Below are 17,004 nucleotides of genomic sequence, written 5' to 3'. Positions count from 1 at the left end.
GGCGGTATAGAAATCTAAATATAAATAAATAAACAAACAAACAAACAAATAAATAAATAAAATGCTAGCTTTTGTTTTTACGGCATTAAGAGGTGAGCAGCCATATTGGAAATGTGAGCAATGCAATGAAACTTTAAGCAAAGGAGCCTGCCCTGTACTTAGCATCACATAGAAGAAGAAGAGTTGGTTCTTATATGCCGCTTTTCCCTACCCGAAGGAGGCTCAAAGTGGCTTATAGTCACCTTCCCATTCCTCTTCCCACAACAGACACCCTGTGAGGTGGGTGAGGCTAAGAGAGCCCTGACATTACTGCTCGGTCAGAACAGTTTTATCAGTGCCGTGGCGAGCCCAAGGTCACCCAGCTGGCTGCATATGGGGAAGTGCAGAATCGAACCCGGCATGCCAGATTAGAAGTCCGCACTCCTAACCACTATACCAGACTGGGGTATGTTTTAGCAGAGGGACAAAAGGATTGTGTTTCATCCAGTTTCTTTTGGTCTCTTTTGCTTCAGTCTGTGCTATGCTAAAGATCTGCTTTTCATATCTTGTTCTTATAATAAATCTTTTATAAATTGGAAGTGGGCCATGGTTCTCTGACACATTGTGCTCCCCTTACTCAGAAATGCTAGTACAACTGCAAAGGGAAGACTCAGAGGTGTAAAGCTTTGCAATATCTCATCCCTCACAGTGCTCAGGAGCTGGGGCCGTGGGAGACAACAGAGGAAAGGCCTCAGGTGTGGAAGGGAGAACTAGGAGTCCTGGCTCTCCCAGCTGCAACCCTGTACTTGAGCCAGGTAGTCGTGGTGGTTACCCAGAGAGTTCACTTTACCACCTGCCTGGAGTTGGCAACCAGCCAGATAGGGTGTGGGCAAGGATAGAACTAGGACTGCAAGGCAGAAGCGAGCTAGTTCCATCACAGGCACCATATTTAGTGACCAAAATACATAGTAGTGGATCAGTGTCACTGGAAACTCATGTGTTGACCTTCAGAGCCACCCCAGTCTGTTCTTCCTATACTCAGCTGATTTTCTAAATAGTAACTGAAGTTTCTGTTTACATGGTCAGCTCGGTTGGCTTTGTTAGCTGGCGGCTGCTGTCTCCTAGGAGCTCAATCTACAGCACTAGATTATCTTGCAGTATTTCTTCTGTCACCCCTATGTCTGAATTTAGCTAGGCTTTAAAAAACGGCGACCGAATTAGATCCAAACATGGTTTATTTATTGGTAATTAGGAATTATTTTAAAGCAAGTGGAGTGATATTGTTTAGCCTAGCTAAATGCAGGATAGCAGGATATCAAGTTATCCTACGTCAGCTCACAAGGTAGCTGCCGGATACTGTTCTTTCCTGTCGGCACAGCGTGACTCCGAGCATTGTGCCAGCTTGAGCTCACGAAGGTCCTTGCCACCTTGCTTATGGAGTGGGGGGTTCCTTCTGAGAGAGGAAAAATAACTCCAGCAAGCTACAATGCCTGCCTTCCGACAAAGGAACGACAAAGTTAAAAGCTCCACTTTGGGAAGAAAAGCAAAGCAGCAAACAACATCAGCTTATTGGTCCCTGCAGAGGATAGTTTCTGTGGTAAGTCTTTTGTCTTAAGATCTGAATGAGTTAGAAGAGTTAAGGAATCAGAGAAATATTAAAGATTACCATCCCATTAAATTCATGGCCAAATTGTTACTCGGTGCCATGACTTTATGAGTGACCGTGAATATGACGCTTCTCCCGACTCCATTTTATCCTTACACTGTCTCTAGGAGGGTTGTTCACCTGAGTGAGTCAAGCTGCAGGTGGTTTTGTACAATGGTCCCGTTATGTGGATTTCTTCTAAATTAGTTGAGACTTATGAAGACAGAATTACTTTAAAATCAAGACAATATGTTTTGCAATGTCAAATTACTACACTACTAGCAATGAAGTGTGTTTTCGGATGACAATTACAAAGTCTCTATTTTTGGGGTTGCAGTCTAATTCAAGAAGCATCGTTCCTGTTCCCACTGATTGCAGGATTACATGCCAATTCCCTCATATGGAAGCAGGAAGAAGGAGCATAAACGCCCCCGAATGCTGAAGCCATCTATCTAAATTGCATTACTTTCAGTAGGATGCCCATTTGCATAGAAATTGGACTGCAAAGAATGCTTTAGAAGCATATGTGCTTTGCGTGCACAGTTTGTGATGCACGTGTAAATATTTGCTTCCACCTAATGGATGTCTTTCTCTGGGTCTGCAGGGGTGAGTGAACATTACTTGACTACAAAGAGACAGCGGGTTAGCGAGACTTGTCCTTGGATGTCATTGCAACAGCCTGCAATTCACTACTCATGAATGGTGTTGAAGAGTCCAGCAGCAACACTCCATGAGACAGGGCTCCCAGCACTAGTGTAAAGGAGGCTTTGTATCTTTCAATCTGCTTTCAAACCTCTTGGACAGTATCTTTCCCTTTGTGCGCTGTGGAGGTGCCAGGGAGACATGGCCAAGACCTAACCTCTCTCTCTGTGCTCCGTATTCCTTTTAAATGCCGCATGAACAGCCAATAAAATAGGCTGAACATCTGCTGCTTACTCTAACACAGGGGGGTTTGACTAAGCTGAGCCGCATTGCATCCATTGGTTGAAGAAGATTGCCTAGTAAAATCTTCTGGGTTTTGTTCAAGGTGATCTAATCCAGCAGAGGGTTTGTTATTAGGAAAAAAATTACACTGCTTGTTGTGTTATGAATTCCCCCACCCAGGTGTATCTAGGGACTTTTAGGAATGACTGTTTTAACTGCTTAAAAGGCAGAATAGTCTAGATTCCATAGTGACCTTTTTCACTACCAGTGGATCCCACCCTCAAAATACTTGGCTTAGATTCCTTAGCTATTCACCTCTTGTTCCCCTTCCTTCCCTAAGCTGTATCTGTTATTTTAAACACCTCCCTGACAGAGTCCTCAATGGAACAGGCTTCCTCATCTTTGGAGTTTTTTAAACAGAGGCTGGATAGCCATCTGTTGGAGAGGCTAATTCTGTGAAGGTTCAAGGGGATGGCAGGTTACAGTGCAATAGGGTTGTGAGTGTCCTGCATAATGTAGGGGGTTGGACTAGATGACCCAGGAGTTCCCTTCCAACTCTATGATTCTGTGATTCTCCCATACTGAAGCTCTGAGCAGTGGACAAAAGAAATGCTTGAATGTAGTGCTGAAATAGTGAGGGACAAAATGAAGTGAACTGTAATGTGACAGAGAATGTTTGGTCTGGGCATAGCTTAAGTCCTTTCCATTGATGAAAAATGCCTTAAATAGAAATGTTTGATAACATAAACACCGCAGCAGTAAACCTGGAGAAAGACCATTTCTGACACTATCCTAATCTTTCTGTTTTAGTTTGCTTACATGGTGGAAAGGTTTTATTCTCCTTGGTTGTGATAAATGGCCACCTTCAGATATAACAAGCATCTTCAAATAAAAGGCGGGATTAATACTGACATTTTTTACAGGTTCAGGAATTTGTTAGAAAAGTGCTGGAGTCTGAAATATTGATCACAGTTTCTACAAGGGGAGATATATGTGTGTGTGTGTGTGTGTGTGTGTGTATACACACACACACACACACACGCATCCTTATCAGTTCAGTCCTATGCAGTTACTCTAAACCTGAGGTCAATGGGCTTAGACTTGAGTAACTCTGCATAGGAATGCATTGGTAAAAACAATGAGCTGTGTGATAAACCTGTTAAGTCTGATATAGCTTGCATGATGGTGCTTACATTTTTCAAGCACATTTCAAAATGATGCCCTGAACAGGAGGAAAACAAAAACAAACAGGAATTTCCAGTCTAGCTGTGATGCAAAAGGAGAACAGGGGAAGCTGGTGACAGATGAATTGAAAAGAAAGCAAACATACCAACCCAAAATAGGAAGATGTGATGAAAATGTTGAGAACGGGAGGGAAAGACTGACTGCAGGAGGCATCAAGACTGTGTATGCATTTGGAGAGTTATGCAATTCATTTGCTTGAATTATTTCTTAGCTACTGTGATGGACTGGTTAGGTTCCACCTTTCCCTCAAAGCAATGAATGAGAGAAAACAGAATGTTAGAGAGACATTTGGAAAATGGCAGTTGCTAGTTGGCTTCTGGGGAGTTGAGAGGAAAAAGAGAATGTCTGGTTGACAGAAACTATGAAGAAGAGCTGCTTAGAACAGTTTGAAAAGAGTCGGTTTGTAAGCAAAGGATCCCAGTTGCAGGAATAGAACCACAGTTCAGAAGTTCAGTGGAAGCAAAACATGGTAATTTCTGCCTTACTTTCCTCATTGCTATGTTAATACCATAAATAAAATTTAACTTCTTGTTCTGTTTAACCCTATAAGCTGCATGTCTAAGAGAAAGTAACACACAATTTGATACCTCAGTGTGTGTTCAGTAGGATATGAATCAATAGTGGCAGTGTGTGAATGGTATTGCTGTAGCCCCAATCCCAATAATTCTGGGTGACCAATTTATTCTTGAGGCTTCTATACCACTCCCTCGTGACTGGTCATCTCGGGCAGTTAACAACAATAGACCTGGTACAATTCATGTAGTACCAAGATATATGTTATCATTAGAAACAATATTAAAACTTTAAAAATTATATAAATAATTACTTAAAACTGCTAGCCCAATAAGGGGTGAAAGAGGTAGAGGAGGAGGGGGAGGCGGATCAGATATTCTATCAGTTTTTTCCTCTGGCCTCAATTGTAAGTTTGGAAGAAAAACTCCTTCTCTCAGTCCTGGTGAACCTCTATGAGCTCCATCAGGGCCCTCATCTCCCTCAGGAGCTCATTCCACCAAGTGGCAGCCAGGGCCAAGAAGGCCCTGGCTGTGGCTGAGATCAATTCTACTTCTTTGGGGCTAGGGACCTTCAATTGGTTGGCATCAGCTGATCTGAGAGCTCTCTAAGGGACATATTCAGATAGGTGGTCCCTCAGATAAACAGGGCTCAGACTGCATAGGGCCTTAAAGGTTAGAACCAAAACCTTGAACTAGATTCAGAATTCAACTGGGAGCGTGCAGTTGCCAGAGAACTGGCCATATACGGACTGTCCAGGGTGTTCAGATTAGGACCTGTTCAGCTGTGTTCAGCCGCAACCTCCAGTTGCGGTTTCTGGGTCAGAGGCAAGGGAAGGCACACGTAGAGTGAATTACAGTAATCAAATCTGGAGGTGACCATCACATGGATCACTGTGGCTAGATGCTCCAGGGCCAGATAGGGCCGTAGTAGCTTAGCTTGGTGAAGATGGAAAAATGTCAGCGGCACTACTTTTGTAACTCAGACCTCCATAGATAAGGAGGTGTGAGAAATTACACCCAAAATCCTCTCTATCCGTGCAATTGAGTCCTACACTCTGTCCAGCTTGGGTAAGCACACTTTCTGATCAGATCCTTTTCTACTCAGCCACAGGACCTCCATTTTTGACCTCCATCTTTGGTTCAGCTTCTGATGACTTGCTCTGAGGCATTCTGCCACAGTTTTCAGATACCCTCTCAATGAGCTCAGAGGGTTATTTGGCAGGGTATCCATCAGGAGAAAGAACCGAGTGTCATCAGCATATTCATGGTACCCTAACCTGAAACTCTGGATTAGCTGGGCAAGGGGATGCATGCAGATGTTAAATAAAATAGGGGGGGGGATTGCATGCTGCGGAACCTCACACTGGATTTGGCAGCAGTGTGACTGTTTCTCTCCAATGGCAATCCTCTGCTCTTGATGATGGAGAAAGGAGATCAGCCACTGGCAGACCGTTCCCTGTATCCTTGCATTGACAAGATGGTGAGCAAGAAGCTTGTGGTCTTCCATGTCAAATGTAGCTGTGAGATCTCATATCCTATAAGCAGTTTTTGAGGCCTCATCACAAGTTTTCCTCTAAACTTGCTATAGCCATCTCAACTGCCATTTCCTTTTGTGCAGTTCATCAGTATAACAAGAGAGGGTGACAGGGTGCAGTCTCATCAATGACAGCCACCATCGGGTTATGCTAGTCTTCACCAGTTTCATTTAATGAGTTGCTTGGAAGCTTTGGGTCCCACAGAGCATTCTGGAATCCATCAGGATCCGTAAGTCTCTGTGGGCAGGCATAAATGTGCCCGCTGCTGGTGGGGGTAGGGGTGGGGGGTCAGGAATCTATAGTTGAGCCTTTAGGGCATGTTATTACAGGGAGATGGGCTGCCTTGCCTATTGATACATCTGTGAGTGAGAAGGAAAATGGGTGAGACTCTAAATATTTTAAAAGAAATGAGAAAGGTGGTAAGTGGTAAGAGAGAGAAAGAGGTTGCTAAGGATGATTGGCACACTGTGTGAGTGAGAAGGGGTACCATACCTACTTCTTCAAAGAACCACTTGAGATGGATTAAAAATGATAGCCTAAGATGAATAACACAAAACAAAGGTAAGCAACCAACAGTTTAAAACAACCAGATGGCAGCATTGCCTCAGTAAAAATAAATTCACAACCCAATAAATGAAAGATCAAATAGGAACCAAAGCATAAACAAAATTAGAAGAACAATAAATAAAACAGGACCAGTTAAGCGGAGTATCTACAGTGCTCACTCTTATTTGCCTGTCTGTTCCTCAGCTCCCCTTGCAGAGCTACCTTGTTTTTCTTTCTGCCTTCAACTGTGCCTCTGTTAGGATTGCATTTCTCCTCTCCCCAGGGTTAAGGAGTTCTGGGATGTGACAGGGCTTGTGAAAAACATTTTGATTGCATTGCAGGATGGTAAGGGATGCAAAAGAAAAGAGAGGATATGCTGGCATGGGGACTGGAGGTTTCGTCTGTGCCATGTTCTGACCACTACTTCCTCGAGGCACTGATGTTCCATAGGAGTGGGGGCTTAATTCAAACAATCCACTCATGGATTGTCTACTTCATGGAGTGCCCTTGGGGATTTTACAACTCCATTTGGCAGGTCTGTTGAGGAAGCCAGGGGCATGAGAAGGGAAGCTCCTTGAAACAATCCATATAGTTGTTCCTCTTTGACTTCTCCTGGCTTGAGGCACAACTGGGCACTTTGGTTTACTGTGGCAGTGTCTGAATGGAAGAGGGCAGGGAGATGTCTGTGGAAAACTCAAAGCATTATGATATACAGCTCATTGGAAATTATTTGTGATGGTGGTGATAGCAGCAAAGAATCCCTATTTCACTATTAACATTGGATCAGCTAGTTTGTACTGAGTATTTTGACACTTGTTTACCAAGGTCTGAGCCTTTAAATTATCTTGATCTGACAGTTATTTATGGTGTTTTTGCAAAGTAACTGTGTGTTTGTTATCTAATTCTGTAATCCAAGTCAAAATGCATTGCTTGCTGGATGTCTTAGGCTGTCTGACTGTCATGTTTTCTGTACTATAAATCCACCTTGAGTCCCAGGGAGAAAGGTGGACTATAGATAAATAAAATGAAGCCATCATTCCGCACTGTCTTAAAGCTGCCACAATTGATACTCAGAACTTTAGGGACTGGGATTGATAGCTGTTTTGGATCTCCCAGTAAAACATTCTTAAATGCTCAATACTCTTTGAGAGGTAAGGTGAGAAGACTGAGAAATTGTGAGTTTATAAGCAATTCTCAGAAGGTGATATACTTGGAAATAAATATTCTGCTGTGTAAAGACGTTGTGAAAACATTTTGCCACCATGTTCGCAAACATTTTGCTAGATTGGATCCCTCCCCCTGGCCATGCCTATTGCCTCTTTCCCTAATTCTTCTCTTGAGTAAGCATTTCCTCTCAAGAAGACCTTTACTCCCCCTTCCCTCTTAAAAGTCATCTTTTCTACAAGGAGCCAATTCTTCTGACAGTGCCACACCCTTCTTGTTGCCATCCTACTTGACTTAGGGGCTTTTCGCACCGGGATCTTTGTTGCAAATTGGTCACTGAACGAAAAATCGCCATTTAAAATAGTGGAATTCGTCGTTATGCATACCTGCCTTTGTAGTGGAATCCAGTTGCGTTTTGTAGCGTTTCCCGCAGCTTCCGGTCTCGGCAGAAAAGGAAGCGCTATTTCCAAGCTCGTCCCGCCCCTGGCCGTCAAGCAGCCAATGGGCAGCCGTTAGCATGCTCCCAAACAGCCCCTTTCCCTTTAAGAAAGGTTTTTTTTTTAAAAAAACCAGACCCATTGTAACGAATCTGTGTAGATTCGTTGCAACGGAGAGACCCATCCAGCTGCCTAATGTGAGCTGTCGTTTGATCGTATGATCGTTGCCACGCTGCCTCGAGTGATAAAAAAAAAATCCCCCCCCCTCTCACGGGCCCGATTTTCGGCTGAATTAATGTGTAAAAAATAAAGGGACTTTATTTCAGCAAACGGGCTTTTATGTGGTTTGTGCTTAGTGACTAAAGGTGAAGGACTGAAGCCAGGGAAGCCTCTAAACAGAAAGAGGCTCGCTGGTGCGTTTATCCCCGCTCGCTCGGAGAAAAAAAAATGGCGATCGCTTCGCCGGAAGTTTGGAGGACAGGCTCAGGAGGAGGGACTTTGAAGAACCCACAACAATGGTAACGCACAGGTCTTTATCGCTAGTGTTGCAGATTGTTTGCAAGAGTGTAGCGCTTTCCGGAGGGTGAATCCACTTTTTGGGATTCCCCTGAAAGCGCTACAACGAAGCGCTTTTTGCTGATCGGTTTCAGGAGTGTTGCAGATTGTCTACGACGTCGTGCGTTATGGCAAATCAATAGCGTTTCCAATTGGCAACCATTGTGCGATTTTGAAGCCGTGCAAAAAGCCCCTTAGTTCTCAGTCCAGCCATTGGCTTGCTGCCTTGCTTAGGACTGTGCTTTTGCTTCACCTCTTCTCCCCTGGCAGTAAGGAGCCCTGTGCTGTAACAGTTCCATAACAGAAGGTCACAGTAAAAATGCAAATAAATTTACATCTGTAGTAGTAGTACGTGCATAAAGCATCTTTGGGGTGCCATGTCTTGGTATTATGACCTTGTGATGTCCTCTACTCAATTTGGATAATAAAGTGGACAGTAAACTGAGCTAAAGAGGCTTTGACTGACTTAAAGCACTCTTGAAGTTCAACTATCAAACACCATTATTGGCTTCTCTGAACTAGTTGAATATTCACTTTGTTTCTATATACTGGGAATGTTACGATTTTAAGTTTTACAAGTATTGTGTGACCTACAGTTGATTACATATCTCTTAAGAATTATTATTGGTCATTTACCTCTGAAGGAGCTAGAATAAAGAGGTAAAGCTTTCAACACAGGATATCTACAAAAACAGCCATTCTGAAAAGGCTGTTAAAATTATAGCTTGAACATGATATAATTAAGAACTAAATTGGGTTTTTGGGATAAGAAACAGAGTCTAGTTAAATGCTAAATTAACTGCCATTCATACTATTTCTGAACATTTAAATTATTCTTTTCTAAGATTGCCTTTAGAAAATTATAAATATAAGTTTGTAAGGCAAAATTTAGTATGAACTCATCAAGTTATGGGCAGAAGTGTTTAACATTTATGTAAATTCTTCTATTACAGTCTCTTAAAACCTTTTGACCATGGAGATAGTGCTAAAATATTTTTCAGGCTTCGAGGTACCAGAAAGTGATGTCAGCTGTCCATGCCTCACTGCCATACTCCCCAAAATGAGATAAGCCTCAGGCTTCCCTCCCCCTTCAGGTCCATCACTGACCACTTTGGGAGGGTACAGTCCCCATCAATGCTGATTACCTCTGGATCTTTTAAATATTGCAATTCTAAATTTTGCCTCTGTTTTTCTTCTGGCTAACTGGTGTCTTTGGTTAAATAGCTGTGCTTGGGGAGTCTACATCATTTTTATGAGCCAGTGTGGTATTATGTTAAGAGTGGCAAACTCTAATCTGGCAAAACTATAGTAAGGACTTTTGCAGCCTGGGGCTGCGGGGAGGAAGTCCATCTGGCTGGCTCCATTGTTCTCTGGTTGTAGGGGTCAGTGGCACTCAGCCAGCATGTCGCACTGGCTGGGCTGGACTGGTCAGGCCAGAGTTTGCATGCCTGTTCTTCCTGCAACCCCTATGCCCTGGCTATTTAAATAAACCACTGCAGGAACTGTCCTTCCACATCCTGGAGGCTTTTCCTCCCACTCACCCTGCAATTCAGTTGTTACAATTTTACATTTGGTTATTTAATAGTTGTTTTTATTGTCACAGCTTGACTGGAGGATTCTTCTGTGGGGAGGCGATGCCTGTGTGCCCACCACCCCCATGTTGGGGATTCCCCTAAGGAACTCTAGAGGTGGAGTTATTCAATGGCATACCCAGTTTGAGGGCTGTTGGTTGGCTCTTGCCAGCTGGTAACAGCTGGTGCCCATGTGCTTCTTGGGGGCTTGCCCTTCTGCCCCGTAGGTGAACTGCGGGAGGAAGGGTAGGGATATTGGGTGGCAGGCAGCTTGCCTGATATGGATCCACCCTCATGCTGTGCCAATGCTCCTGCACTGTAACAAATACGTTTGTGCTATATTTTCTCCAAGTTTGTGTGCCGCTGTACTTCCTCCTAACCCTTACCCCCCCACACACACACACCTCTTGCCCCTGGGTCCACAACTGGATTTGATTCCCCATTCTCTGGCGAATTAATCATTATGAAATCAAAAGTAAGGTCAGGAACAAAGGAGTTGCAACCTAAGTTTGTTCAAAAATTCCTCTTTGTTGTAATGATTGTAAGTACTCCTAAAATACATGTCTTAGTCACTGCATCTTTCTGAATAAACAAAAATAATTTATATTTAAATAACCAGTTTCTACTATTTTTCCTGTTTAATGTTCTTATAAATGCGAATTCCAGCTACTGAATAACTAATAGCTATTAATGTATTCTTTTTTTTTTACTGTGTGGGATGTAATATATTAACACGAATGCTGAAGAAATATGTCAACTTTAAATGGCTGGAGGAAAAATTATAATATATAAAGTTACTCTTGGACAAATGCACATTAGCTCAGAATATATACATTCTTCCATAATATTCTATAGTATTTTCTAGTTTGCATCTTAAATAATTTATATCACAACGTATTGTATGTCCATCACAACTCTAGGGCCATTTGACATTATTTCCCTTGGGAGGATTATAAAGGAGTCAGTGTGCATTTGTAAACAGTGGTCTATATTCTTTTCAACCTTGCAGAGCACTGAACAGATTTCAGCATTGTGTCCAAGTTTCCATGAAGCCCAGGTAAACAGTATGGAAGGAATAAAGGAAGGGCCTCCTTTGAAACAACTGGCACGTCAGCTTACAGATGCAGATAGACTTAGGAAGGTCATCCAAGAACTTATGGACACAGAGAAATCATATGTAAAGGTAATAAGAATGTTTTGTAGGCATCATTCCCTGACAGTGTTTGTTTTATGGAGATAATGTGTTTTATTAGCTGTGCCATCATCTTCTATGGGTATCCCCCCCCCCAAGACTAAAAACAAAAGCCCCAAATTTTCTCTGCCATTTCCCCATTTTCCTTACGCAATCCCTGCACCCCTTTGTCATTCATCTGCCTCCCTTGCAGGCTTACTATAACTAATAATTTTGAAGAAATCTTTTTTCGCACTAATGTGGTATTGTGCAATGTTTGGGATCATTACAGGATCTGAGTTGCCTCTTTGAATTATACTTGGAGCCTCTTCAGAGTGAGACCTTTCTTACACAGGACGAGGTAAGGAAAGGCTTGTTAAAAAAAAACATACCTTGTATCATGATTGCTCTGCCCCACCAACACTTTAGTCCAACAAATGATACTACCACTTAGTGTGAGGTTGGAGTTTTCTTAGGATATACAGGTAGAAGACAGGTTTATTGAAAGGCTTCGGTTGATGAAGACAGTTTCTTTTTTTATTAAACATTTTATATACCAACCAGGCTCCTCCCATATAGAGATGATAAAATGACAGGTAAATACATCAGAGACACATCACAGAATAGGCAGAGCTAGGATGTGGCTAAATGGTTCAACACAAACATTTTGGTTCTCATCAGAAGCAATCTATAACTTTGTTATACAATAAAACAAAATCAGAGTCCAGTGGCACCTTTAAGACCAACAAAAATTTATTCAAGGCATGAGCACTCTTCCTCAGACTAACTCTGATTTTGTTTTATTTTGCTGCTTCAGACCAACACGGCTACCCACTCGAATCTTTGTTATACAATGATTCCCAAAGCCAAACAGTTTGAGAACCTTGGCCTTCTTTCCACATAAGAAATAAATATGTTTCAATAAGCAAGCAGACTAATCCCGCAGATGTCTCACAGCATAAACATTCAAAGCTTTAGCAATGGAAAATACCTGTTAAATTTATACTTGAACTTAGTTGTAAAACCCTTAACCAAGGTTATAAGAATTACATGGAAATTCAGATGTTTCCAGGAATATCCAGGCAAGAAATGGAGATGCTTCTCAGTTGGTTACTCAAGTTGCTTACTCAACCTGACTCAATAAGGCTCTCTGTTCATGAGCAGGCAGAAGGTGACACCACACCCTGAGACTGTCTGTCTGGAATTTCACACCAGGCCATGATGGGCAACATCACAGCACATCTGAGAAAAGCAGCATTTACATTTCAAGACAATTCCCCTTATAGGGTTGTCCTTTGTTGTCTAAAGCTAGCCAGCTAAATCTGCACATCCAACCTCCTGCTCCTGGAGTGTAACCCACAGTTAACAGGCACATCTTCAAAGGCATCGTTTACATATTAATCACCATAGAATATACAATTAAAAATTCAATTTGTCTTACAACACCAAAGCAGAATATATTAAAACATTTGCTAAAACATTTAGTAAAGCAGACCACAAACACTTATCAAATCACTACTGCAGAAATCCCGTCTGAAAATTTCAAAGCACTTAGGTAGAACTGAGTGTCCATTCTAAGGACATGCAACTCAGGGCAAGTCTCCCATTAATGTATGAATCATGGTGGGAAGGCTGGCCCAGCCAGGCCAGGCCAGGCCAATAGCTTGTCATGGACTAGGTACTCACAATGTACCACCTCAGGGTGTGAACTGCCCCCCCCCCCCCGGCTTGGGTAAGTTTTGGGATCATGACAGCTTGCTTGACAATATGTTACAATACTACACTGTGTCACACATGAAAGAAAAAATCTCTTTTGGCAAGAGTGCAGCCTTTTCCATAGTGGCTGTTTGCCCTGGGATTGATGCTGTTAGAAAGTGAGTTTATTTCCCCTACTTATCCAAGGCATCATGGCACTTTGGTGTCCCACTCAGCTCACCTTCTCCTGATCTTTCCCAATTCTGTTGTACTCCAAAGTCTGGGCATGACTATAGTAAAGCCTTGGTTTGTCACAGACAGGGGCAGGTTTTCCTAACCCTGGCCAAAAATCAGCCGCTGAATATTGTTATATTGGAAATACCATAATAACAATATGTGTAACAACTTATTTGAATTTCCAGCTCTTTTAAAAAGTAATTTTCTAGCTCCTTAAAGGAAAAGATATATCTCCATTATAAAAGGAGCTGCCCTGACTTGGCTAGCTCTGGCTAGTCTCAGAAGCTAAGCATGATCTGTCCTGCTTAGTATTTGGATGGGAGACCACCAAGAAGTTCAGGGTTGTTACACAGAGCCAAGCAATGGCAAACCACCTCTGTTTGTCTCTTGCCTTGAAAACCCTTGAGGTCACCTCTAGTCAGCAGCAATTGATGCCATTTTTCACCACCAATACTGATATCAAAATATTTCATTGCCAGTTAACAAACAAGCAAACGAAAAACTCTGAAAAGCCCTGCTGCTACTGTAGGGGAGGAACAATCACTCCTTGGGGGAAACAGATCAAGAAAACTTTAGGGAAAGATGCTATGGGGAAGCCCTGTTGCCACTGTGGCAACCACAATGGAAACAGGGAAGCTATGCGTTCCTGTATCTGTAGCATTGTAGTAATGCCTGTGCTCTAAAAGTTGACTGCACTTCTGACAAATACTTCCAAAAATGTTTATTGTAGAACTGAACTGTTCCTTTGGGCTCAGGGTCAAACTCTGAGACAAATTCAATCATGTTAAGTGAAATTTTCATTGTGCCCGAAGGCAAAGCACTTACACAATCCACTCCATTAATGCCCCACCTCTTTTTCTTTACACACACTATAGTTTCACTCCAAGCATCTCCAGAAGTATTATAATACATGTGAGTAAAGAAGTTGATTTTGAAGCAGGGCTTGCAAAACAGCTATTCTGCCAGGCCTAGGGTAACAATGGAAATGACTCATCTCTCTGTCTGACTCCGCCAAGCTAAAGCTTTTAAGAAGAGTTGTCTTGCATGACCCCCCCCCATGCCCCATATGAAAGGCAAAATATTATGAACAATATTAATAATTAATTCTTTGTTTTAATGTTTTAACACTTGAATGCTTAATTTAATTAATCTAAATTTTATTTTATATTTCTGAAATTTTAGATGGTACTGTGTTACTGTATTACTGTAATCTGCCCCGAGTTTTCAAAGATAGGGGAGAATATAAATAAACAGAAAATAAGTAGCCCCTTATTTATCCCTTGTATTTAATTTGAACATTTATATACCACGGTATCATCGCAGACTCAGGGCAGATAACAGTGCAAAACTAATTTCAAGGACACAAAACATAAAAGTATCTTGCAGCAAACCTATTCATTTCCTCTTCCTATTCCTGCTAACAGGCAGCATTATGAAAAACTCCTATCCCCCAAGTTTGAATCCCCCTCTCTCCTGCCTTCCCCTGTGCAGATGGAGTCTTTGTTTGGCAGCCTTCCAGAGATGCTGGATTTTCAGAAGGTGTTTTTAGAGACCCTTGAAGATGGAATTTCCTCCTGCCTGGATTTTAACGCCCTTGAAACCCCTTCTCAGTTCCGGGTAAATATAATATCTCGTTTCACTTCCAAAAGTGCATCCTAATAGTAAAGCTTATTTCCACCTTCTTTCCCCCATTTCCAAGTGGACGGGTTTTGTACATAAAATCTAAAGTGCTTGTAAGGAAAGCAACCTATTTTGACACTGAATTAATTGAGAGACATGGAGTGCATTTATATGTTTGCTGCTGTTGCGATGCTTCTGTGGCTTCTCTCTGGCACTACTTATGCAATTTGTAGAGCCTAAAAGCCACTGTTCCCTCTTTATGCTCCTTGATCATAATATTTAGGCAGTGGCTTTCTCAAAATTTTCACAAGCATGGTGTGATGGTTGGTAGCACAAGTTTAGGTTTGAATGAATATGTAAATAATGTTGTCTTTTCCCACAGTGATAAAGGCTGAGTGATGGCTTATCTTTTTTATGTATTGGGACCCCAAATTCCAAGATAGAATCAGCTCATATGTCTTCTTTGGTCTGCTATAATTGAAGAGATGTAATTTGTAAAATGAATTTGGTTTTCAGAGCTTGTTAGCTATTTAATAATAGTAATATAACAGTGCCAAAATATGGGCTCTTGCTCCCATTCACTTTGATATCTGAAGGCACATGTGCATTGCGCACTATCAAACTCATTGTTTACAGCCAATTCAGTAGTCAAGCATTCCTCCAGGAAAGCCTGAGAAAGACCGTTCTTAGTCTGGGTTGCAAATATACCATTCTATGCCACCGTTTTGCCATAGGATTTATATTGGATTCTCATTTAAATTTAAAAAAAATAGAAACAAAATTCTGGTTTGTGTAATATTACATTGTTTCTGACATTAACAGTGTATCTGTTTTACAACTCTTTTGTAAAAGTAAATTAAGTTTACTAAACATTCCCTTCTAAATCACTTTTGTAATGCTTTGCATTTTTGTTGTTATGTGCAAAGTCGTGTCCGACCCATCGCGACCCCATGGACAATGATCCTCCAGGCCTTCCTGTCCTCCACCATTCCTCGGAGTCCCTTTAAGTTTGCACCTACTGCTTCAGTGACTCCATCCAGCCACCTCATTCTCTGTCGTCCCCTTCTTCTTTTGCCCTCGATCGCTCCCAGCATTAGGCTCTTCTCCAGGGAGTCCTTCCTTCTCATGAGGTGGCCAAAGTATTTGAGTTTCATCTTCAGGATCTGGCCTTCTAAAGAGCAGTCAGGGTTGATCTCCTCTAGGACTGACCGGTTTGTTCGCCTTGCAGTCCAAGGGACTCGCAAGAGTCTTCTCCAGCACCAGAGTTCAAAAGCCTCAATTCTTTGACGCTCGGCCTTCCTTATGGTCCAACTTTCGCAGCCATACATTGCAACTGGGAAGACCATAGCCTTGACTAAACGCACTTTTGTTGGCAGGGTGATGTCTCTGATTTTAGGATGCTGTCTAGATTTGCCATAGCTTTCCTCCCCAAGAGCAAGCGTCTTTTAATTTCTTTGCTGCAGTCCCCATCTGCAGTGATCTTGGAGCCCAGGAAAATAAAATCTGTCACTATCTCCATTTCTTCCCCATCTATTTGCCAGGAATTGAGAGGGCTGGATGCCATGATCTTTGTTTTCTTGATGTTGAGTTTCAAGCCAACCTTTGCACTCTCCTCCTTCACCCGCATCAACAGGCTCTTTAGTTCCTCTTCACTTTCTGCCATTAGAGTGGTATCATCTGCATATCTGAGGTTGTTGATATTTCTCCCTGCAATCTTGATCCCAATTTGTGACTCCTCTAATCCCGCATTTCTCATGATGTGCTCTGCATACAAGTTAAATAGGCAAGGCGACAGTATACAGCCTTGCCGAACTCCTTTCTCAATTTTGAACCAATCAGTGATTCCATGTTCAGTTCTCACTGTTGCTTCTTGACCTGCATATAAATTTCTCAAAAGACAAATAAGATGCTCTGGTATTCCCATCTCTTTAAGAACTTGCCACAGTTTGTTGTGCTCCACACAATCAAAGGCTTTAGCATAGTCAATGAAGCAGAAGTAGACGTTCTTCTGGTACTCCCTAGCTTTCTCCATGATCCAGCGTATGTTGGCAATTTGATCTCTAGTTCCTCTGCTTCTTCGAAATCCTGCCTGTACTTCTGGAAGTTCTCGGTCCACATATTGCTGGAGCCTAGCTTGTAGGATTTTGAGCATAACTTTGCTAGCATGA

At 42.1% G+C, this 17,004-nt stretch overlaps 1 protein-coding gene across 6 annotated transcripts in view; it reads left to right on the top strand.

Annotated features, from left to right (window-relative positions):
* Positions 1-17,004, top strand: part of TIAM2 (TIAM Rac1 associated GEF 2) — a 127,136-nt gene that overhangs the window by 95,740 nt on the left and 14,392 nt on the right. For 5 of the 6 annotated variants that reach the window (XM_077348938.1, XM_077348928.1, XM_077348947.1 and 2 more), the window contains 3 exons: positions 11,123-11,296; positions 11,577-11,645; positions 14,708-14,833. In XM_077348938.1, the coding sequence (XP_077205053.1) occupies positions 11,123-11,296; positions 11,577-11,645; positions 14,708-14,833 (369 nt within the window). Of the gene's footprint in view, positions 1-1,384; positions 1,577-11,122; positions 11,297-11,576; positions 11,646-14,707; positions 14,834-17,004 lie in introns of those variants that run through there. The other variant, XM_077348954.1, reaches the window with a different exon arrangement.

The sequence above is a fragment of the Paroedura picta genome, chromosome 1 (genome assembly GCF_049243985.1).
Source record: "Paroedura picta isolate Pp20150507F chromosome 1, Ppicta_v3.0, whole genome shotgun sequence".
Taxonomy (NCBI): domain Eukaryota; kingdom Metazoa; phylum Chordata; class Lepidosauria; order Squamata; family Gekkonidae; genus Paroedura; species Paroedura picta.
Note: the sequence above shows the minus strand (reverse complement) of the source record. Positions and strands in the feature narration are given on the sequence as shown.